This window comes from Micromys minutus (genome assembly GCF_963924665.1).
Source record: "Micromys minutus genome assembly, chromosome: 5".
NCBI lineage: Eukaryota > Metazoa > Chordata > Mammalia > Rodentia > Muridae > Micromys > Micromys minutus.
In genome coordinates this window covers 81,409,027-81,434,156 of record NC_137974.1, presented here as the reverse complement: position 1 = coordinate 81,434,156, position 25,130 = coordinate 81,409,027, and the positions used below count along the sequence as shown (strand labels likewise).

The 25,130-nt window shown below is 49.3% G+C and overlaps 1 protein-coding gene across 1 annotated transcript in view; it reads left to right on the top strand.

Moving 5' to 3' along the window:
- Positions 1 to 2,641: 2,641 nt before the first annotated feature.
- Positions 2,642 to 25,130, top strand: part of RFX8 (regulatory factor X8) — a gene marked incomplete at both ends in the record, with an annotated part of 51,924 nt that continues 29,435 nt past the window's right edge. Inside the window, 4 exons of the mRNA XM_080916780.1 lie at positions 2,642 to 2,706; positions 5,036 to 5,159; positions 11,536 to 11,597; positions 12,713 to 12,799. Coding sequence (XP_080772906.1) covers positions 2,642 to 2,706; positions 5,036 to 5,159; positions 11,536 to 11,597; positions 12,713 to 12,799 — 338 coding nt within the window. The remainder of the gene's footprint in view (positions 2,707 to 5,035; positions 5,160 to 11,535; positions 11,598 to 12,712; positions 12,800 to 25,130) is intronic.

Below are 25,130 nucleotides of genomic sequence, written 5' to 3'. Positions count from 1 at the left end.
GTAGTTTTATGTTCGACTCTAATAAAAGCCGTAAATATTTTGTTGGTAAAAAGTCACGCGCCCTTTGCCCACCTTTGCCCACTCAGCCCATTAAGAAGGCATGGGCCGAGGGTAAGCCTTCTAAGAATGTCACTGCATTGGCATGTACCTAATCAAAGTCTGAAGCTGTCACGTGCTTGGTCACATGGCATGGGAGGCCCTTGGGGTGTAGAAGGTGTGAAATCAACCCCATGGCCTCATTTCCTGAGTTCTTTAATCAACCGGGCATCAACAGCTTTGGGCTAAAATGAGGTAAGGTTCGAATTTTGTAGCATCACCCACTGGAAATAACAACTAGCAGAAATCAATAGTCATGGGGCGTGTCCAATATCCAACCACAAGCCAGGAACTCACTGGTGCTCGCTGCGCACACAAACAGAACTCAATCCCAGTGGGGTGACAAGGCCTGGAATGACACAGGCACCTGGCCTTGGATCTGTCTAGTCTCTGCAGACAGGAGCTGGTGTCTCTCGCCACTACCTGAGTGGCAGGGGGCTGGGCTGATGATTAAGCAGCCTCCAGGGTGGGAGGAGCCAGCAGCATCCGAGATGGGAGGAGCCACAGCCTCAGTTGCCCTGAACCAGTGAACAGGAGCCACCGGCTCATTGAAGAAAGCCCAGGGATAAAGCACACAAGATTTCCACACTCTTCTTGAAGCAGCAAAGGACCTAAGCTCCACTTGGAGAAACAACTAGAGAAAGAGGGCTGGCTGGGAGACAGCAGCCATGCGGGGTGAGGGGGTGTCCTTCCCAGCCTTCCTTTCCTAGTTTCTTCTCTTGTAGCTAATTCTTCAATGAAGGGCCATTTTACTCCCCTCTCTCCCTGCAGCTGTTTCTCCCGAGACCTTCAGGCAGACCTTCTTCTCACCTATGCCTGGCCTTCCCTGCCCTGAGGGATGCTCTCCAACAGCAGCTTGAAGAGTATCCCTCTCAGCCTTCAGCTCCAAGAGCATGATGCAAGGTCATTTGTCCCTACCTAGGTGACGTTTTAAATCAGCTTTTAGAGAAAATACATTGGCAGTGGTCTCAATCAGCTCCCTGACACTCGGCTCCATTCAATCCAGCCCCGAACGTTCTGTCTGCTTGAGGACAAGGCTGAATTCACCATTTAAGTAGAAGCACCCTTTGGGGGGTCTCTCTCAATTAGCATAACGGTTTTTAAATCTATCCACATTGGAGCACGCGTCTGAGTTTCGTTACCTTTTCAGAATGAATACTAGCTTATGGTTTGGATATACCACATCTTCCTTGCCCATCTGTCTGTCTGTGAACACTCAGATGGCTTCCCCATGGATGGTGCTGCCATGAACTTGGCTGCACATACTTGCTCTCGGTTTCTTTGAGTGTCCATCTAGAAGGGGACATCACCTGGCCCCTTGATAATCCCACCGCTTATCAATAATTAGACTGTTTCCAGAGCAGTAAAAACAAGGGTCCCAATTTTCTCTCCCTCTTCATCAACATTTGCTTTCTATTTTTAAATGTCATTCCAGGGTTGGAGAGATGGCTCAGCGGTTAAGAGCACTGGCTGCTCTTCCAGAGGTCACGTGTTCAATTCCCAGCAACTACACGGTGGCTCAACCATCTGTAATGGGATCCGGCGCCCTCTTCTGGTGCATCTGAAGACAGCCAGCGATAGTGTACTCACATAAAATAAATACATCTTTTTAAAAAGTCATTCCAATGGGTACAGCCTGGGCTTGCATCTCTTTGTCATCTAGAGCATCTCTTCGGGTGCTTGGTGGACTTCTCTGGGGAAAGGCCTGTTCCTGCCCTTCACTCGTTTGTAAGCTGAGCTTTGATGTTGTGTTATTACCATTGGCAAGTATGCTTTTTAATCTTGATCGAGACATCCCTCTGAGACTTTGTAACTAGGGAGCAGCCATTGTCAGGTCCCCTTGGTTGGACTCTCGATGTGGGCAGTTCCTTCCTCGTAGTACTGCATACAATAATAGCTTATTTCCCCAGGAAAGATGTGAGCTTCTGAACCAGCTGGCGGCTCAGTCACAAAACAGCCACGTTAACACACTTGGCTCTGCAGGGCCAGAAGGGCACTGTGCTGTGGAGGAATCCGCAGCAGCGGCCACCGGAAGTTGGCTTCACCTGGGATTCTGTTTTCAGCTTCTAGGCCAACAACACCGCCTCTCATGGGGCGGGGGAGGCTTTTCCCAGGCCAACTCCCCCATGTCACACCCCCGGGGACCCAGGCCCGTTATACTGAACCCCTTGGGGAAGGTGGTGTTGAGTGGACGTGAATATTTTTCAAAGTGTCAAAATAATCAGATAACTCCCAAGTGCTGTCCAGTTACAGACCCTTGATGACCAAACACTGCCAGCAACCTGGCCGGAAACATATGCCTGGGTTTTTCTCTGCTGTTTCCTGACTTGATCCGTTAGTCCATCCTTAGCCAGGGCGGGAAAGGGCAGTGGCGTGGGGGATGGGGGAAGATATGGGGGGAGCATGTAGGGGGTGCCTCTCCAGCCTTTGGTGGGGGTGGGCCCAGCATCCTCCCCGCTGGCTGCGCGACTCCCCGCGCGACCCCGCTCTAAAGTAAACACGGCGAGAGGACCGGTGCCCCCGCTCGCTGCCAGCCGGGCGAACCATGGCGGAGGCGGTGCCTGCCTCCCCTGCGAGCGGCCGTGGCCTGCACCGGGGTATCATCCAGTGGTGAGCGTTGGGTCGCCGCGGGGCGGGCACTGCGGGCGGGCGGGGGATCCCTGGAGGAAGGGAGAGGAGCACCCCTGGTTCAGGAGACCGCGGAGGACGCGGGGTCACACATATACGCGGTCCCGTATCCGCAGCCGGCGCGGGGTTTCCGTCTAGCTGTCGCCGTTGGGTCACACTTTCCGTGGGGAGCCGTCCAGGCTGTTCCGACGGGGCGGAGCCTGTTAGGAGACCTGGAACGCAGGCAGGCGTTGGCCGGGCAGGAAGCGGTGTTGTTGTTGTTGTTAATGTTGTTGTTTTCTTCCTCCTGGCATGAGTTCTAGAATGGAAGTGTCTTAAAACAGCTTTTAGCTTCAACAATGCATTCCGTGTTATTTGTGAAATTCATTTCTTGGCTCTTTAAACGGGGGTTGGGGGTGGGGATAGAAAGAAAAATACCCTCAGCTCGTGGGACCGCACTCATGAGTTTGCAACTCTTTATACATAGGGAAATAATTAAAGCCAGTCCTCAGACTGCAGCTTTATAAGGTGAGTATTATATATCAGCATTTTTTTTTCTTTTTGTAAGCTTTAAGAAATATTTCTCAGGGAAAACTTTTTTAAAGAGTCACCTGAGTAAGAAGTAGGGAGGGAGGGAGAGAAGAGTATGTTTATGATTATAAATATTTCTTCCAAAAGAAAACTTATTGCCCTTCTCATCTTGAGTGAGGGGGGGAAATGTAGCCAGACCCCCTTACCTGCCTTCTTGAGTCAGTTCAGTGCCTTAATTAACTGTTTCATCTGGGTGTTGGATTTTGCTACAGAGATGTGAAGGAATGGTTGCAAAATTTAAAATGCTTGGGCGTTGTCTTTAGGTGGCTTGTGAAGGGGTGAGGCAAGTGCCCCGAATCCCTGTCAGAGACAACTGAGGGTGCGTTTTAGCAACAAGTCTGATTGACTACCGTGCCCAGAACCCCTCTTGCCACAAGTCCTTCAGGGTTCAGAGAACCAGAAGACTTCAAATCTCCTAACATCTGCATTCAGACCACTGCTCCAGAGTCTCAATGTAGAACTTTAGAACAAAGAGATCAGGCGACCCAAAGGGAGGGGCAGCAGTGGCCAAGAGCTTGGAGGAGCCCTGGGAGGCAGCTCAAGAGAGAGCAGGGAGAGGCCCAGATGCTGTCCTGTGGAGGAAGAAGGGCCCTGTTTCAGCCTGTTTTCCAGGCATTGCCCCATTAGGAGGGACAACGATGTATTAGTCTGGTGAAGTCTATATGGGACATAAGTGCCACTGTGATGAATTATTATTCCTAGGGGCAGGGAGTCGGGATGTTGGCTGGTCTGGGGGAATGGAAGAGACACAGTCAGACTGAGGAACACAATAATGTGACACAGGCCCTTGGGGTCTGGTCTGGTCAGGCCTTGACATCCAACCTCAGGTAACACACGGGCATTTTGGTGGCACACTGGCAGCCCCTTAACCAGAGTCCCCTGGGGTGGTCACCTGTCTTACTCTCCTCAGAGCCACATCAATAGAGGTCAGGGTTACTGGAGCAGGTGCTACTTGGTGCTGGCTCCCTGGGAGCTACAGCATCCGTGGTGTTCTTGCTTCTATTTGCACTATAATGGGAGAAATTTTTTTTTTAAAAAAGGCTATTGCTGAAAGAAAAATCAGGTTAATACAGTTTAACCAGTAGCTCCTCCAGAGTTGTCAGTCCTCCACTGGCCACACTGTTCCTGTGTCTGCAGTGGGACAGAGCACTGTGGAGACTATTTTAGGGACCAATACTGCTAATTAATGGCAGCCATAAATCAGAGAGGAGGGGACCCCGGGTGGAAATATCCCCATCAAAGGCACACATACTCATGTAACTTCCTTTAAATTCCAAAGGTCAGGCTGTCAGTCAGCCTGTGGGGCTCGGGGACCAGTCAACACCCACCGTCCTCCCCGCCTGGACCCCTCCGCTGTCCACTGTGCAACTGTCTGACAGTTTAGCAGGCAAATCATATCCTCTCCCCGTCGTTAAATAGATCTCAGCTGCAGCTCTGGGGAGGTCCACCCGACAGGATCTACTTCTTTTTAGCACGCAAATTTCCCTCCAATGAAACCCCAAACCTCGACAGCTCTGACAACTGAAAACCCATGGTCTGTATTCCTAACCCTGGCCCAAGGATAAAAAAAGATCCCTTTCTACTGCCTGTGAGCTTCTGCCGTTCCACTCCGTAACCTAGACAGAGTTTGGTTGGACCCGCCTGTGTCTGGTCATCGGCTCTGTCAGAACGTCCTCACTTGGGAAAAATAGCCACCAATTTCCTGTTTCTCTGCTCCCCCCCCAACCCTTCCCTCCCCCAGGCTGGTTGACAATTTCTGCATCTGTGAAGGGTTCAGTGTGCCTCGGTGTCTCATGTATGAGATTTACGTCGAAACCTGTGGGCAGAGTGCTCAGAACCAAGTCAACCCAGCGACGTTTGGGAAGGTAAGTGTGGACATGTGACAGGGCCGTGTTTACCGGGCCGTTTGTTTCTCTTTGTTTTTTTTTTTTTTTTTTTTTTTTTTTTTTTTTTTTTTTTTTTAATTCGGAGTTAAGAGTTCCGGGTAGCTTAAGGATAGAGATCCATTCTGAGAAAAGCTAGGTTATGCCTCTGTCCAAACACAGACCGAGCTTGCTGATGGAAAAACCTTACGGACTACTTACTGACTGTCTCTGAGGAAAGTCCAAAGTGCATTTGGCTCTAACAGGGGCTCAGCAGCTGTTGTGTCTTTATCCACAGGAGCAGCCAGTAATTTGTATTGAAAACCCACTTTCCATCTCCCCGCTTTACAGTGGTTTGGGAAATGCTGCAGCATTGTTTCCATGACAACCCCAACACTCCCCTCAAAGACCCGGTTTGCTGGACCCTCACCCGTGCACAGAACTGCTAAAGCTCTCAGAACACAGGTCTGAGCCACTTGTGATACCGAACAATTGAGGCTCCCTGCAGCTCATCTGGATTAAGAGAACTCACTGGCTTTGGAAGTTGGTACTCAACATCTGAGAACTTCGCCTGAGAACGTCTCATATACAACCAAATGACAGTCTGAGAACCTCTTCGTTCAACAGCTCCTAGGAGCAACTCCTTAACAGTGGCCCTCCTTTAGATGCTGGGATCCAACAATGAGGTTGACAGGGAGCGAGTCCAGCTCTCCGAAGCTGGATTCTGATTGTCCAGGCTGAGGCAGATATCGTTGCGTTGTTTCATGCTTAGCAAAATAAACCTGGAATTATTAGAGTCAAGGGTCCCACAGCTGACCATCAGGCAGAGCTGAACTAGGTGCAGAGTTCCAGCCACTTGTCCATCCCAACAAAACCCAAAAACATCCTCGAGTACAGAGACACTGCAGGTCACCTGATCTAAGTGGCGCCCATCGGGTACAAGAACCTTGCAATCACCCTACCTTGGCTGTAAACTTCATCGGAGAGTTGTGTGCCCTAACTGAAGCTAAGTGAGGAACAAGCAGGCAGGTTCCTGCCAGGGGGAAGGTGGCCTTGCCTCTGGGCAGACACAGCCCAAGCCAGGATCTGTAATAAGACTACAGACGTGGACGGATGAAAAGCCTCAGCACAGTTGACACCACGCCATGTATCCCGGTTGATCTTAAATGGCAGGCGAAGGGACTCGAGCTCAGACCTAAGGAGCACATCTCTGTCAGGCCTTGCCCTTCTCCCCCATTCTCTGTGCCCTGTTAAAAACCGAGAGATGACATTCCCAAAGCCAGCCTCCAAGATCCATTCCCTTATTTAGCCACTGCCTCCTCCTGAGGCTGACTAGCAAGGTCCAGCTGTCAAAAGTATAGAAGCCCAGCAATCAAAAGACCCCTTTGGCCTACCTAATTAACACGCCCAATTAAAATTAAACACCTCATCCTAACACTGGGATTTCCTTGTTCCCTTTACAAGCTGCCATTTGTTAATGGCCCATGTCTGTCTCCTCTCTATCCAGAGGCAGTCCTTTGTCCCTTCTGGGACAAATACTCCTCCTCCCTCTAACTTGTCCCCCCCCCCCAACACACACCCTTCTCCTTTCACTTCTGTTTCCTGACTTTGTCTCTTATTCTTTGTCTCTCTGGGTCAAATAAAACTCTTTTGTGCTGAGAATTTAGCTATGTGGGTCCTGAGCCAACGCCTACCTCTCTGTTAAGCTATGGTGGCAAGGAGTCTGCTCAGGGGGATCATTAGTGATTGTTCACTTCCCCCTGTCTTTGCAAGGGTCCTTTTATATACAGAATTGGGTTGTTTAAGGATGTTATTTGATCACTGATAAATGTGTGGCTGATTGTTAACCATCATCATCATTTTCCTCCTCTTCCTCCTCCTTTTTCTCCTCTTCCTCTTCCCTTCTCTTCTGCTTCCTCCTCCTCTTCCTGCTCCTTACTTGATCACTGGTAAATGTATGGCTAAACGTTAACCATTATCTTTTTTTGTCTTCTTTCTCCTTTCTTCTTCCTCTTCCTCCTTCTCCCCCCCCCCCTTCTGCTTCTTTCTTCTCCTCCTTCTGCTGTCTGGATAGTAAAACCAAAGAGCTTGATGAAGACAAAAGATCTGCTTTAACCAGGGAGATAATTCAGGGGAAGGCATCGCTGAGCAAGCATGAGGTCCGAGTTCAGGTCCCCAGTATCCATGCAGGAAGCAGGGTGTGGTGGTGCATGTCTGTGACCCCAAACACTGAGGAGACAGAGACAGGTGGGTCCAGGGTCTTACGGCCTCAAGCCACCTGGCGAGCTTTTTGTTGTTAAAAACCACGTGAAAAATCATTTGATCCTTGTGTGACATCCCACCAGGACTGTTTCCTGACATTGCTGCTGCGACCAAGCATGGGCCTGTGCAAGGGAACAGCCTGTGAGTATCACCTCTCAGGTGAGAACCTGAAGAGCGACAAGGGAGAGCCACAAGGTGTCTGGTCACACACACAAGGACCAAACTTCCGTCAATGAGGCTTCTCCGCACCTTCCAGCAGGACCGTGGGGACGCTGGTGCGTTTTTCCAGATGCTGAGCTGTTTAGATCTGTTCTTCTGACTCAGCCACTGATGGCCACCGGGTGCTTCTGAAACATGTTTACATCTGCCAACGCGTCCACTGCTCAAATACAGGAAGCAACCACTTTCCTCACAGAGCCTTGGTCATGGCTCCTCTTGACCACCTTCCTGCCCACCCGTTTTATTTTGTGGACTTCAGTTTGTGGATATTCCTTAAAAGTGGCTTCAAACATGGCTTCACACAGGCCTCTCCTTGTTAGTGGATGCCACCCTCTCTGGTCTTGCATGGACACAGGTCTGATTTCTCCTTTGCTCTGTTCGTTTGTTTTTCTTTTCTTTGGGGGCTTTAATCCTCGCAGTCTCTCCATTTCACTTTAAATATGTCACCAACAAAAATAAACACCTCCCTACCCCCATGTAAGTCAAATTAAGCCAGGTATCTTAAGACCGGTTTATAAGCCGTAAATACTCCCACATAAACATATTAAAAAACCAAAGAGAGAAACTACATCAAATGTCTCTTTATCACCGTGTCTTAAGATGGGGTGACTCAGGAAGATTTTCTGACCCACTGGGAGTTCCCAGCTGTTATCCTGCTGCCCAAACAGCTGTCATTCCATCACTTGGATTGTAGAAAACATCATCAAAGGCTCTGTGGAGCACTGGGTGGCCTGGCTCAGGAGCCTTTTCTTAGCTGCTCACTTTCAGGTCTCAGAGGAGGAGGGCAACTTCAGCAGGGTCCAGTCTTTGCTAAGGCTGTGGAGACTTTTCTTTCTCCGTCTCCACAACCCTTTTTAAGATCTAGGGTTCAGGAGTATATATATAGCTTAGTGATAGAGCTCTTGCTTAGCATGTGGAGCCCGTGTCCAATCTCTGCACCAAACAACAGGAAAAATAGGTCTTGCCACAAGGCTGTTTCACACTGCCCAGCATTCCAAAGGAAAGAAAGGAGACTCCGGCGTTTGTTTTGAATTCTTTGTCTTAATGTTTCCCTTAGAATCCACTCCCGAGATGCCAAGGTTCTAGCATTAAGTTTGGTTGGCAAGCGGCCTAGAGCACAGGCCAGTGGAGGGGACCGATTGTAGAGAATGTATCCTGTGTGCCAAAGCTGCGCTAAACCGGGAAGGGAAAGGAAGGGGGGAAGGATATGACCACAAAGCAGGTTTACAAGAGAAACAACAAAGTATCCAATTCTCACTTCCTCCCTCCTCTCCCGGGGACTGAGTTGATCCCCGAGGAGTTCCTGCACAGATGATTCGGATGGGCATGCAATGTGCGATGCTCATTCTAGCCACAAACTGTATCTTCCACGGATTGGGGCGTTTCCGGAGGTCGGCTTCCTCTGCTAAAATAACATTAACGACTGTTTCTCTGATTAGAACCCGATTGCGTCTCCTTTGTGAGCAATGTGGAAATTGCAAGGTGTTAGGAAGGGGAAATTAAATGCCGGCTGCAGCCCCAACCCCAGAGGTGTAGCTTCACGCACGGTTCATTTGCACACGTGTGTACACACACCCGTGTGAACAAGAATAAGAACAGCCCTCATTTTCATGCCCTTGTCCCTGTGCCCTGCCACTTCCTCTGTCCTGATGCCGGTGAGCAGGCAGCTGGCCTTCCTGGAAGCCCTGGGTGAGGCGAATGTCTCTTGTCACTCTAGACCACTCAATTACAGCAGCTTGATTCTTGAAAGCCCACCCTCTTATAGTGTATAGTTCTTCTTCTTCTGTTTTGTTTTGATTTGTTTTGTTTTGAGACAGGGTTTTGCTGTGGAAGAGACCTGTCTATCCTGGAATTTGCCTTGTAGACCAGGCTAGCCGAAAACTCGAGATCTGCCTGCCCCTGCCTCTTGAGTGCTGGCATTAAAGGCTCACACCACCACACTTGACTAGTGCCCACACTCAACACAGCAAGTGATGTGTTCTCTCTCTGCTTCTCCTCTAGGGCTGTGGCATGCCACAAAGCAGGTGTGGGGCTTGTTTCCTGCCTCCCTTTTCCACCTGCTGCCAGGTGTTGGTTGAACCTTCCTGGGAGGAAGGAGGGAGAAAGGAAGGGCTTTACTCTTTGGTGGTGGGCTCCTTAGTACCTGCCTTGGGCACTTTCCAGTACATGTCCCCTGGCTTGGTGGGTACGTGTTCTGAAGGAACCTGCTGGTGTTTGCCTGCTTTCTACATGTTCGAGAACAAAACAGGGCAAGTCCTGCTTTCGCATGCACTGCTGACGTGTGGTCATAGGAAGTGCTCAGGAGTTCTTGGCCTGAACAGACCAGATGGTGCTCGAAGTGGCCTTTCTGTCCAGCCACCGAGGCCCTCCTCATCCTACCCACATGGATTCTGGGTTGTCACAAGATGGCAACTGCAGTGGCCTCACAGGAAACACTTTGAGTGGCTGGACCTTCCCCACCGTTTCTTACACACCCTCCCGGCAGGGAAAGGGGCCTCTGTGCAAGAAGCCATTCAGCTTGTTCTTTCATCCATCTGTCCATATATCTGTCTGTCCATCTGCTCATCTGTCTGTCTGTTGTCTGTCTGTCTATCCGCCCTTCTGTTATTTTTAACCAGCTGACCATCCGTCTGTCCATCTGTCCATTCTTTCATCTATCTGTCATCCCTTTGCTCCATCCTGTCATGTAGATACTGCAAGGGTGGGTTGACTAGAGATGGACACATGGATTGACAGTGGCCTGGTGAGTAGACAGACAGACAGACAGATAGATAGACAGAAAGATATGGACGAGAGAAAGATGATGAGTCAGATAAGGGGAAGCCCATATCACTGCTCTCAGATGCTGCTCCCTGGAGCTCACACAAAGGGAGTCTGCGGCAGGAAGCCAAGCAGCAGCTGGGCGGAGCAGTTCTGCAGAGGAAGAGCAGATGTCATTGGCAGCGCTCTTGGGCTTTCCCTGCTCCGGCTTCTAAACTGTCCCTATGTTCAGGGTTTCCTCTTCCAGCAGGTGTGAGCCTAGATACCTCCTACGTGGCGACCAAAATAGATTCCTGCTGATAAACAGAGCATGGGTGTCCCTGATTATGGGACATATCAAGGTAACTCAGCCTGGAGGCGAGAACTTGAATCCAAGTGACCGTTATTCAACAGCTGAGAACCATCCATCTGCTCATAAAACCCTCTGAAATTAAAAAACTGTGCTGAACAGAAAACAGCGGAAGAGCGACAGCAGCCACAGGGTAGACCCCAGCAGTCACAGGCTGGACCCCGCAGCCACAGGCTAGATCCCACAGCTGTTGATAATCCAATTTCCAGAGACTCCTCATTATTCCAGTCAGCAACTCAAGATCAAAGAGAGCGAATGCAAGACCGAACCCAGTGAGAGGACAGCAATTCAGCCTAGACACCCAGACTGCTGGGACAGCGTGGGACAGTATGCGGAGGCTCTCGACCTCCCTAACGCTGTGCTCCTCCTGCTGTGGTGACCCCAACCATAAAATCACTCTCATAGCTACTTCACAACTGTACTTTTGCTATCGTTATGAGTCTAAATATAAATATCTGTGTTTTCTGACGGCCATGGGCAACCTGTGAAAGGGTTGCTCAACACCACTTCCCTCCCAACCCCACACACACTGAGGTCACAACCCCGAGTTTGGGAACTGCTGTCTAAGAGCAGTGGTGGTGGGAACCTAAGCTAAGACATTACCTGCCCCAGCTGGGACACCAGGGTTTCGCTCTGTGACTTTACTTCTCTGGTGCGTTCTAATTTCATTTGTAGGCATACTTTTCATAATCAGCTGTGATGCTTTGTATGATTCCTTGGTAAGTAGAGATAAAGTGAGTTTCTTCCTGGTTTTCAAGCTGCATCTTTCAATCTGGCTTGTTCCCACAGCTCGTGCGCTTGGTTTTCCCTGATCTGGGCACCCGGAGGCTGGGCACGCGAGGAAGTGCCAGGTAGGGTCGTGATGCTTGTTTTGTGTTAAACAGAGAAAATACCTATGCGGGGGAATCACAACCATGGATAAAGCTTGTGACACAGAATAAGCCAAAACGGCAACTCTTAGCACACGGTGCTGAGGTAGAGACTAAACCCCCATCGCCTGGAGTCACCAGGCAGCACTGCACACACGTGATCCGACATCTTGTTAAAATATAGGGATCACCACATACGCTTTAGATGCTAAGAAATGTGCCCAGTTATTAAAACGTTCAAATAATTGCACACATAAAACGATGCCAATTGCTTTGAATTACTCTTTGGACTGAAATGTCTTAAGCATTTGGCCAGGTAGCCTATTGGTTGTATTCAGGAGGCTGGGGCGTACGATGATAGTTGTAATTTAGTCAGAAGCTCCAGTGCCACGAAGCGTGTCCTTACAACTGCCACACTGCTACCATTGTCCTTTGTTGTTTGTTTAAAATCAAGACAGGAAATCAGTGAGCAGGGACAGAAACCAATTAGAGGAAGGGCCAGCTGCCTGTAAAGAAATCGAAGACAGTGAAGAGTTTGCCAAATCTAACCTTGGACAGTAATTAAGCTGAAGAAATCTGGTTCCGTTGTTGACCCGGGAACACACTGTAGTTTCCTGGATGCCACAGAGGAAATGAAGCTTTAAAGGCAGCAGGGGTTGGGGGATAAGTTTGGCTTCCCGCAGGCTGAACCCACTAAAAGGCAAAGGCACCAGGACAGGAGGCCTGTCCCAGAACCTCTGAGATGAGAAACCCAGAAACCGAGGAAGCAGATGCACGCACCCAACAGCGCTTCTGTAGGCCATCACAACAAAAGGCATGCGTTAGGCTGTGGCTTAGGATGAGTAAAAGATGTGGTGGGTACGCCTAACCTGCCCACTCTCCTTGGTGAGAGGTGCCGCGCTGCCCAGTGTGGGGCTTGCTGCTGCTTTCCAGGGTCATGACTATCATCTTACCTATGATGTAAAGGAAGAAGATGCAAATTCAAAATTCGCTGTTCAGTATGCACATATAGGTGTGTGCACATACAGTACAGACATATGGCACTCCCCGTAATGGTGTGTGTGGCAGTAAGCTAAAGGACGCCTCTCTGTTTTCAGGTATCATTACGACGGCATCTATATCAAGAAGAGCTCCTTCTTCTACGCTCATTACTGCTACCTGCTGGGTAAAAAGAGCTGCCACAGGTTAGTCTTTCCTCGGCTTCTGGGGAGCTGTGTCTCTCCTTGTGATCGTCCTGTGCTTCAGGGTTGTTTGATAAATGTTGCAGTAAATATTTAAAAGAATCTGGCTTATCTCTTTATCGGCCCCCCATGGTCTCAGTCTGCGGGGCGCCTCTTCCAGCATGGAGCCGTGCGCACGGACTCTGTCACTTGTCCGCAAGCTGTATTCTCCACACGGCCCTCTTTCCTGGAGGTTTACCCTGCCTGCCCTACTGCCTTCGTCCTGGGTGAGATTACTGCCCCACCCAGCACAAGCATGACTCTAAAGCCCAACAGCTTTTCATACAGGTTTATATATCAAACTCTCAATCCACAAACCCTCTACACAATAAGATTACATCAAATGGACAAAGATACAAACTGCCCTTCTATGTGAGATAAAAGACCTATAATATCCTTAAGATGTTTATAACTACCTAACGCCAATTAAGTCCATCTGGATCCAGATCTTTCTTGACCTCCATCTTGGTCCTTTCTCTCCGGCTCGATCTCTGTTCCCCTCACCTCTGACCCTCTTTCTCTCCCTCCCTTCCCCTGCCCAATCACCAGCTCTTGCTTTCATTTTACTAATTAAAATGGGAAGGTTCAGATGAAGTCACCTGAGTATGTGACTAGGCAGCTGTTCTCGGAGAAGTGGAATTAAAATCAAAATACAAACTTTTGCAGGACAATCTACAGGTAAACATGTCGTTCCCTCGCTCTTCTTTGCTCTCCCTCACTTTCCCTCTCTCTCCCTCGCTCTTCCTTGCTCCCCCTTTCTCCCCCTTGCTCTCTCTCGCTCTCCCTTGCTCTCCCTTGCTCTCCCTCGCTCTCCCTCACTCTCCCTTGCTCTCACTCGCTCTTCCTTGCTCTCCCTTGCTCCCCTTGCTCTCACTCGCTCTCCCTCGCTCTCCCTTGCTCTTCTTTGCTCTCCCTTGCTCTTCCTTGCTCTCCCTTGCTCTCCCTTGCTCTTCCTTGCTCTCCCTTGCTCCCCCTCGCTCTCCCTTGTTCTCCCTCGCTCTCCCTTGCTCTTTCTCGCACTCCCTTGTTCTCCTTTGCTCTCCCTTGCTCTCCCTCGCTCTTCCTTTGCTTTCCCTTGCTCTCCCTTACTCCCCCTTGCTCTCCCTTGCTCTTCTTTGCTCTCCCTTGCTCTCCCTTGCTCTCCCTTGCTCCCCCTTGCTCTCACTCGCTCCCCCTTGCTTTCCCTCGCTCTCCCTTGCTCCCCCTCGCTCCCCCTCATACCCCCTCACTCTCCCTCGCTCTCCCTCGCTCTTCCTTGCTCTCCCTTGCTTCCACACTTTAGATCTCTTGCTGTGCATGTTCGGTCCATCCACGTTCTCTGTGCGTTCTGGGACAGGAGCCAGGAGTGAGGCACCATGAATCTGTACCGTCATGGAATCTATGCCCTCCTGTCCCCTATATAAGCCACCTCAAAAGTTTCTAGAAAGTAGACTGTGCGGACTTTATAAACCAGTGCTACCCATTAGCAGGATGCTTAATTACCCAATTATGCACCATACACTTAAATGAGCCTTTAAATATGGAGGTGTGGTCCTCCAGGTGGGACAAAAGCGAGTAGAGACTGGACTGGAAGAGAAGTTGGTTTTGGGCCCCAGGGCTGTGGGCCAGCACAGGAGAGAGGCCTCTTCAAACCTTCTTCATCCTTACACCAAGAAGAGACTCTACCCAACTGCAACCCAGCAAGAGTCTAAGACTTCCGATTCTCTCTGCTGGTTAAGAGGAATTCTCTCCAGAAAATGATCCATCTCCTTTCTCCAGGAGCCTGAGATATCCTGTTCCAACCACAGAAACTAAGGAGTATGGTCTGATCTGTCCAGAGAGACCCAGTTCCAGTAAGCCTCTTGGTGGCCCACTGGCTCCACAACCGAACCCCCTCTTTTCCCAGAGATCTAGGGCACATCAGGAAAATGAGCATCTCCTTCACAGAGGGGAGGAATTCTCGAACTCAGCCTGGAGGATCCCATCCACCACTGCCCAAAGCAGCACCAAGCAGGAACCAGCTAAACCACTGAGCAGAAACAGAATAGGGACACCTCTGAAACAAAACAACCGTGGGAAAAAATCCTGAGCTCTATCAAGGTGGTGACATTCGACCTAAGACAGATGCCAACAGCTGTGTTCTCATCCAAGCCAGGAGGAGGTGGCCCCATCTTTCTCTGCGGGCTCCAGCTTCGGTATGCAGCACAGTTATTCTTCAGGGGCTGCAGGGGTGGCTCAGTGGTTAAGGGCATTGCCGCTCTCACAGGGGACTCAAGTTTGATTCACAGAAGCCTCATTGGAAGACTCATGACTGTCTGTAACTCCAGCTCCGGGGGATCTGATTTCACTGGTGTTTCCAGGTTTCCTTCAGGAATGAAAGGAAAATAAAGATAGGGGGAAATGACTTGCCACTAGCCAGCTCCCTCTGAAAGATGAGCCAAAGGAAATTCTTCAAAGAGCAAGGGCTGACAGCGGAGGGAATCCTGGGACATTGGGAGAAACAGTGGCCAGAGTGCAAACAGAAGCAGACACCAGACTGTCTTCCTCCTGAGTTGCACAGGCTATGACCACCACTTTGACAAAGACCTGCGTTCCACATGGAGATGTGTCAAAGCGGGGAAGGTAAAGGGGCTTAAATGGAGAGAAGGTTCTACACTTCATCTGAAGCAGTGAAACCCGGGAACACCCGGCTGTGGGCTCAGATGTGAACACTGTGATGAATACTCAGGCAGCTGTCATGAAAATGACGTAGACATGTGACAAAAAAAAAAATGCCGTAACTAGAGCAAGATGGAATCCTGTGTGTAAAATAACTCATAAACGCAAGGACGCAGAAGCAGAACGGGGAACCCAAGGAAACAAATATAGAAACAAGGCACATAAAAGAAAATTAAGAGCAGGCATACCAACAATTACCGTAATTGTAAATTATTTACAAGCACCGATGGGAAGATAAAACTGGCAGAGTGGATTTAAAAAGAAGAAAATGACTCAGGTTTATATTGCCAACAAGAAACATACTTCATATTTGATGGCCTAGACAAGTTGAAGGTTTTTTTTTTTTTTCTTTTAATAGAAATCATATAGCACTGGAGGCTGGAGAGATGGCTTAGCAGTTAAGGGCCTGCACTGCTCTTTTAGGAGGCACCGGTTCAGTTTCCAGCGACCACACCATGTGACTCACAACTGCCTGTAACTCAAGCTCCAAGGGAATCTGACACAAACCTCTGACCTCTGTAAGCACATGCACTGTACATATGTGTGCGCACACACACACACACACAGAAACACACACAGACATATACACAAACACGGAGGTACACCCAGACATACACAACATAGAGACATGCACACATAGACATACACAGACACGTAGAAACACACAAAGACGCAGAGACACAGACACACACATACTGAGACACACAGAGAAACATACACAGACACACAGATATACGCACAAACACATACAGAAACGCACACTGAGAGACATGGATACCCAGACACACAGAGACATACTGAGACAGACAAACAGACAGACAGACAGACACACACACGCACACACACACACACACACACACACACACACACACACACGGAGACAGCAAAAGTGGAGGGACCGTCTATGAGGTTGCCCTAGGCCACCTCTCTCCACGCTCAGTCCTGCAGGAACCATCCCTCCACAAACAAAATGTAGCCGCATGTGAGCGATGGCTTTTACTTGGGGAAGCACTTCTGTTAGAGACTTATTCAGACTTATCGGGAGCTTGTCATGTGGTCCCCTATGCCCCACACATGTCTAAGCAAAGAAAAGCAGGTGCTCTGCAAATGCAGTATCTTTGTACAGTCTGCGCTCTGAGAGCCTCTCTTCCAGCAAACTTCGAATGGGAACTCTCCACAAGGCAAGTTCCCAGCCTCCAGCCAAGAACTGACCTTGTACAGGCCTTCCTGTGGCTCACTGTCTCTGACCCGAGGGTTACCTTTCATCTACACCGTCCCACGAGCCTGTGAATATACTAAGGAAGCATTGAATCGCTCCCTTTAAATGTGATGTGTCTCTTACTGAAGTTGTTTGTGGGGGAAAAAAATATCCCAGCAAGATTTTTCTCTTGACATAAAAGCTTGTTCAAAGGCTATATGGGAAGCAGACAGCCCAAAGGCTGTAACAGGTCAGAGTACCTGGAACCACCCCATCTTATTAAGTGCTCCGTGCAGCTGTGACAACCAGAGCCCTGTGCTTCCAGTGACAACGCAGGAACCTAGGCAGAGGAGAGACTCTGGGAACACGAGCAACTAGTTTTTAATTAAAAATATTGCACACTATTTATTATGTGTGCGTGCACTTACATGCTGTAGTCCACAAGCGGGAATCAGAGGACAGCTGGTTTGAGTGCGGTCTCCTTCCTCAGTGTGGGAGGGATCAGACGTGTGTTAGCAGGCCCGGCAGAAAGCACTGAGCCGTTTTTCCAGCCCTCAGGTGAACACGAGAAATGTAATAGAAAAGGATAGCTTTGAGAAGAAAGCCACACATTCAATTAAAAAAAGAATGGACTTCAACAAAAACTTCGCAACTTTTATGAAAATTATCTCAAGATAGATCCAAGGCTTAAACTTAAGACATAAGGTCAAAAATAAACCTGAGCCAGGCGTGGCGACACACACCTTTAAACCCAGTACTCAAGAGGCAGAGGCAGATTTCCAAGAGTTTGAGGCCAGCCTGGTCTGCAGAGTGAGTTCCACAACAGCCAGGGGGTGTAGAGAGACCCCATCTCAGCCCCCCTCCAACAGTATAAAGCTGTACTCCAGCTACTCTGAGGTTCCCAGTTGTTTGAGTCTGAGAGTTTGAGACTATACTAGGCAATAATAGCAAAATCCATCTCATTACAAAGTTCACAGTGACAAAGCCAACAGAATGTATGAATATTAAAACTTGAAAGTAGAAGAAGCTTAATGGGACCTGTGGCTAGGCAGGAGGTTCCCAGACTGGTTACTAAATGCATGAGCCATAATGAAAACCTTAGTTGGACCTTTTCTTTCAAAAGCCTGGCCGAGGAGAGGTCATGGAAAAGACACAGACCGAGGAAGAATATATACAGTTCACATTGTTGCCAGATTCTAGAATCTAGACTCTAGAAAGAGCACGTAAAACCCAACAGTATGAAAACTCAGAACAAAACTATTAGAAAACAGGCCAAGAGACAAACACCTCCCAAAGCCAGCCCTTGCCTTGGTGAGCTGTGCCCACACACCTGTGAGACTGATAAAAATAAAAACACCAAATCCTGATGAGGATGCGGAGAACCTGGACCAATTCCACACCTCCAGTAGGAACATAAAATGATGTACCATCCTAGACAATGGTTTGGCAGTTTTTTAGTAAAAACAGACATGAGCACCATCCAACCATCCGTCGATCTCCTAGGCATTTGTTCACGAGAAATGAAAACCAGCATCTGCGTGTAGACCCTCACGAGAATGTCCTCAGCAGCCATGGTAGTGACAGCTTCAGACTGGAGGCAGCCCGGGTGTCCTTCCAGTTAATCTATTGGTGGTATATCTGTGCCACAGAAAGCAGCCCAGCAGTAAAGAGAACTAGACCGTTGATGTTCAGGGAAGCTTGGATGGATCTGTGGGACTCGCTGACCCTCAGTGATTCCGTTTATAGAGCATGCTCAGACAGTGAAATGAGGGACGGGTCAGAGGCTGGCAGAAATGGATGGTCTAGGGGTGAGGTGGGAGCAAGAAATGGGCATGGTTATCAAAGTACCACCTCTCCAGGCATCCTTCCTCCTGACTTATTGTCTTCGGTTTTTACATACTATCCCTCTTTTGTTTATGTGGTTTGCAGATATTTTCCTGAATTCTGTATCTTGTCTTTCTATCTTTATCCCATGAGCTTCCCTAGAACAATATCCAGTGTCTCAGCTGTGATGAGACACACGATCCTGGGAAGGTGGTAAGATTCTTTACATGCACACTCACACATAATACCCACACACATGCACACACATGCATGTGCACACAACACACACATGCTCACACGCACACAAGTTTAAGTAAGACAGAAAATGTAAGAGGTTAGGTTTCACAACCACAGTATCTGTGCTGTGATATGCTACAGCTGGTCCTCTGTCCCTGAAGCTTCCACGGCTGTGGGTGGGATTAGTTGGGGGGAAATTGACTGACTATAGGAACTGTTTTTGTTGTTTTAAGAATTATTTCCTACACAATATGGTTTCATGGCCTTTTACATAGGATTTCTATTGTTCTACCTACTGTGAGTCAGCTGGAGCTGATTTTGAGTGTGCGGGGTTGTGCACAAGGTCTCTGCAAATACTGTACATTTCACACGGAGACCTGGGGCCCAGCAGCCGTGGAGGTAGACTTCCTTAGGGAATGATCAGATTTAGGAGTCAGTGCGTGTGGATCTGAAGGGAGGATGGCTCCACAGTTCGTGCAGTGTTAGCAGAGGGTGGAGCTGAGCCCGGCATAAAAGAGATCTCGCCCTTAATTATTTCTTACAGCTACATATAAAGCTGTAATTACATCAGTAAAATAAATTTCAGTTAAACATAATAAAGCAAGCATAACCTCATAATCCTGGAGAAAAGGCATGCTTGGCAGGCCCCATGCTCTTTCCCCAGTGGGATCCTCAGGGCAGCAGGGGCTCTCAAAGCTTTGTAAGCCACCCCCATGGCAATCTTTGCTCCCCTTCAAAGCTCTCTTTGCCTTTGTCCTCACTTTGGGGTGAGAGATGGTAGTGTCTGTCTGTCTCTAACGGATCTGAAATGCCTGGAACTCCTTAGCAAGGGGGAGCCAGCAAGGCAGAGCCTGGCTCTGCACATCTGGAAGCCATCAGCTCCAGGGAGTGAAGCTGAGTGGACTCACCCTCCCTCCCCGGGTTCAAAGCCCAAGGGAGAGCCTTCAGATGAGAGTTTTTGAGGTTCCCCCAAAGGCCAGAGGTTCTTTTGTAAGTCGAGATGAGAGCTAATGTACGTCAGCTCTGGTGTTTACTGGGGGGCCAAATGGAGATTCTACTGGGGAGGTAGCCGTGGGCTGGGGGTGTAGCTCAGTGGTGGAGCACTTCTCTGAAGTCCAGAGCTACAGCCTCACCGCTGAAAGAAAGATAAGTATTTCTTACCAGAAGCATGAGCATACAAGCTCTTTGAAGCCACTGGCTGGGACACTAACCTGTACCAGAGTCTGGTTTAACGACCCCCCCCCCACACCACACACCACACTCTTGATGGACTTTATGTCAGGGAAAAGGAATGCAAACACCCAGGCAGCCACACAGAAACATTAACATGTTCATTCAAGAACAGGAAAAGGTGGCTTTCTGCATTATGTCCCCACACTGTCCCCAAACACTCGGAACAGGCGCACAGCCTAGCAAAAGTACACTCAGCCTCCACACACGCCTGCCTCGTTTGCTACCTCATCAAACGGTCTCCACACCCCTCCCCCCACATCCCGTGCTGGGGAGGAGAAATGTCCCAAGAGGCAGCAGGAGGCCTGGTCCCATCTCAGGGACCAGGACCCAGATGTCTGCTGTCCTCCTGTAGAGGTGACAGGGCAAAATGGAAGTCTCTGGGGGAGAGGTGGGTGTGGTGATTCTCACCCTTGACCCAGGAGAGGCCAAGATCTGAGCAGAAACTTGAGATTTTTGTTTGCTTCTTAATCAAAATGACTGTAAACATGCACCACATGGAAGAGTCCAGAGCCCTCCCCCTCCTCTCCAGAGCCCTCCCCCTCCTCTCCAGAGCCCTCTCCCCCCTCCTCTCCAGAGCCCTCTCCCCCCTCCTCTCCAGAGCCCTCTCCCCCCTCCTCTCCAGAGCCCTCTCCCCACTCCTCTCCAGAGCCCTCTCCCCCCTCCTCTCCAGAGCCCTCTCCCCTCCTCCTCTCCAGATCCCTCTCCCCCCTCCTCTCCAGAGCCCTCTCCCCTCCTCCTCTCCAGAGCCCTCTCCCCCCTCCTCTCCAGAGCCCTCTCCCCCCTCCTCTCCAGAGCCCTCTCCCCCTTCTCTCCAGAGCCCTCTCCCCCCTCCTCTCCAGAGCCCTCTCCTTCCTCCTCTCCAGAGCCCTCTCCCCTCCTCCTCTCCAGATCCCTCTCCCCCCTCCTCTCCAGAGCCCTCTCCCCTCCTCCTCTCCAGAGCCCTCTCCCCCCTCCTCTCCAGAGCCCTCTCCCCCCTCCTCTCCAGAGCCCTCTCCCCCTTCTCTCCAGAGCCCTCTCCCCCCTCCTCTCCAGAGCCCTCTCCCCCTCCTCTCCAGAGCCCTCTCCCCTCCTCCTCTCCAGATCCCTCTCCCCCCTCCTCTCCAGAGCCCTCTCCCCTCCTCCTCTCCAGAACCCTCTCCCCCCTCCTCTCCAGAGCTCTCTCCCCCCTCCTCTCCAGAGCCCTCTCCCCCCTCCTCTCCAGAGCTCTCTCCCCCTCCTCTCCAGAGCCCTTCCCCTCCTCTCCAGAGCCCTCTCTCCTCCTCTCCAGAGCCCTCTCCCCCTCCTCTCCAGAGCCCTCCCCCTCCTCTCCAGAGCCCTCTCTCCTCCTCTCCAGAGCCCTCTCCCCCTCCTCTCCAGGGTTATGCAAGTTTTCAGGAAACAGGCCTCCCAAGATCTGACTGAGCTGTGGACCCAGAAACTCAGTCTGAGGCCAGGGTGCAAAATGCTCGCCTCTTCTGTGTGAGTGTGAGCACGAGCACATGTGTACACGTGTACATGTGCATGCATGTTTAATCAAACCCAAGGAAGTAACCCATTAATTTAAATGTCCAGGTTATCACACGTTAAAGAAAATGTCTGTCCTTTTCCATTCTACTTCATATATACACCGAAAAGAGCTACATGTTTCTCTTTTGGATGTAACAGAACTAACTTTTGCCCTCCTTCCTACCATGACACACACAAAGATACATGTACACACAGACATACACACACAGATACATATACACACAGACACATATGCATATACACACATAGCCACACAGATACATATACACACAAACATGTGTACACACATACATACACACACATACATATGCGCACAGATACATACACACATACATATGCATACAGACATACACACACTGTATATACACATACATATACATACATATATACACATGCAGACGCATATGCATGGACACACATCCAAACACACATGCACACATACACACATATGCATATACATACATATGCATACACACACAGCTACACAGATACATATACACACAAACATACATGCACACACATACAGATACATGTGCACACAGACATAAACATATCATATACACACATATCATAATACACATATACACACGCAAACACATATACATACACATGCGTACACACATGTACACATAAACACACACTGCTATCCCAGCCTAACAAGCTAAAGGCCCTTGCACCTGTCTAAGCTGTTCCTCATGCTGAGCCTTTGTGCTTGTATTTCTTTGTGCCCCCCCCACCAGCTCCAGAGTTCAGGGGCTGCCTGAGGCTGTAGGATGCAGCTGTGTGTCCACAGCTGGATCCATGTAGCCACAAAACACCACAAAACACCACGAGGCAGAGTGCTCATCTTCCAGCCCTCCTCCCACCTTGGCCACCACCACCCTGTGGAGGATACAGGAGGGTCCCCTGCCTGCCCTAGCAAGGAACTCTCTGGTTCATCGGCTAGGGTATAAGAAGGGATAAGAGCAGACAGAGCTTTTTTGGGGCCAGGACCCCCCAGTGAGACCGCTGGTGAGCCTCCCTGCTCATGAGGTATCCAAGTTGCAACCAGCTTTTTGGCCCTGTCCACCCCGTGGCTTCCAGGGCTGGTTAGGACGTGTTAAAGTTGAACATACGCATTACCCAGTTGTTCTCCAGCAACTCAAAAAAAAAAAAAAAAAAAAAAAAAAAGTGTATGAGAAATCATGCCCTGGATGACACCCTGGCTAGGCAAGGCTTTGGGAGCAGAGTCAAGTCCTAACCCTACCCCTCCACCCCATATCCTCAGGAACTTAACAGTCGCTCCACGCACCCCTTCCTGGCCCTTCTCTGTGGGAAGTCACCCAGTGCAGTGCCTGGTGTTTTCCTGTCTGCCTGTGAAACTTGATCCCCTCACCCCCAGAGGCTGAAGTTTGCATAATAAAGCAAATGTGAACAACTTACACTTTCAACACTTCCCCACAGGTCCATCATTTTGCAATTAAGTTGTTCATTAAATCTAATGGGTCGGGAGACAGTTAAATACTTGAATAGCAACCTCTCTCCTGCAGAAGATGAGTAAGCTACAATGCTCAGCATGCCGGCCTCTTTTCCCAGTAGCACAATTCTTGCACATTTTTAGTTTTAAAACACATTTACTGTACATATTGTGTGTGTTTGTGTGTATGTGTACATGCCTATGTCTGTGGGCTGGAAGGGATGGAACCTCTGTGTGTGTGTGTGTGTGTGAATGTTTGTGTATCTCTCTGTGTGTGTGTGTGTGTGTGTGTGTGTGTGTGTCTGTATCCATGTGCTGGGGAGGACACCCTGTGTCCATGTGTGGTAGACAAAGGCTGTACAACTCAACTGCATGCTCAACCCCTATATTACTATGACCTTGTCAAATGCATGAACCCTAAAAGAACCTAACAATAGGTAATCACTCTGGACTCAGATCAGAATGTCCTCTGGGTTCTCCATCTCTTCCCCTATCTGAGAAATGGGATACCAGTTCTTAACTGCCATCTTTGCAGGGTGGTCTGAGGGTTAGACCAAATGAGGTAAAGGACCAAAGAAATAAGGAATTGCTGCGTCTTTGAGGTGCCTACAGTTGATGTAAGGAAACTGCACACGTTTTCATAATCATCATGTAACAATGTGACCAGGCCTGCTCAGTCAACAGGTTCTCCCGGGTAGGAGTGAGGATTGGAAAGAAAAAGACAATTAGACAACACTGTAGCATGACCCCAGCCAGTTCTGAGGCTGAGGTGGGCTTATTATTTTCCAATCTGCTTTTATACCATTTTAATTAAATGCAGAATAATAAGATCAGTTCAGAGTCAAGGAAAAAGCAAGGCAATAAACAAAATCCTGTAAACACCTTTCTAGGGGCTAAGCAGGATAACCAAGGGCTGCCAAACATGCTTCCTCCCCTGAGCTTTGCATTAACTCAAACGTAAATGTTCTTAATCTGGGCCTATTTCCTGAGCCCCTGCCCAGAGTTTATTTCTTTTGTCCTGGTAACATCAAATTCCCACCAAGTGTCTAGAAGCAAGCATCCCCGGAAGGACTCTCTACAACAATGTATCCCCATATGAATTCTATTTACATTTTAATCCATATCCAAAACTATCTGTGAAGAGTCACTTCCAATCAAAACCAAAATGATTATTTCAGGTGTTGCGAGAGAGGCCTGCAGGTGGAGGACAGTACTCTGCCCCACCCCCTGGGGCTAGACGCACGGTCTGAGGGTGGGGTTTTATTATATTACTATCGTCTTATCTTTGTAATTGCTTTAAATTGTTTTCCCCGATGCAGAGCAATGTTCAAGGGAGATTGGGGTGCCAGCGTGACGTAATGGAAGTCTGGATTAATAATGATAGTGATGTCAAAGCCCAAGAATGTGGAAGCAAACCAGAGTTAGAGCCTGTGCTGCGCTCGGGAGACTTGTGGGGATGTCTGTCTGTCGAGTCTGTCTGTCTGTCTATCAACCTACCTACCTACTTTTAAATAAGATCACTGTGTGTCCGGGAAGTATATCTTGGTCTCTGCAGTGCCAAGTGATTATGCAATCAGATGAAAGTAATGAGATTCCCCAGCTACATAAAGCAAGCAGGCACTTGCTGGTCCCAAAGAAACAAGAGTTCCCTGGGTTTTCTCCATGGGAGACTCAGAAAGAATATAACTATAGGTGAGTCTGGAGGAAGTATGAGTCTACACATTACCAAATACTTAGAAACTCTGGGGTGCCTTAAATAGGACCTAGAGTCATCTGGTCCCATGTTTTTCCTGTCCTGTCCAGGGCCACCAGAGCCCAAGGGTCTTACTGAAGGAAGTGCAGCCACCAGCTGCTACAGCAGGATGTCACCTCTTTTCTCCCTGGTCTCCTGCCTTCCTCTGGTCTGGCTGGCCTTGCCTCTGCCCCATTGTGTATTAAATCCTATCAGCCCAGGTTAGGTTGCAGCAGCTGAGGGGTAGCCCAAAAGGATCATGGGTCTTCAAGGCACAGATTAACACAGAGCCACTGCTGCGCCACACGCTTGCCCTCTGCTCTGCTCTGGTGATTAAAAACTTCTAGAGGCTTTGGACAGCCCCAGCGGACCCGCACCCCTCCTCAGCAAGGCCTCCATTGTCTAAATCAGA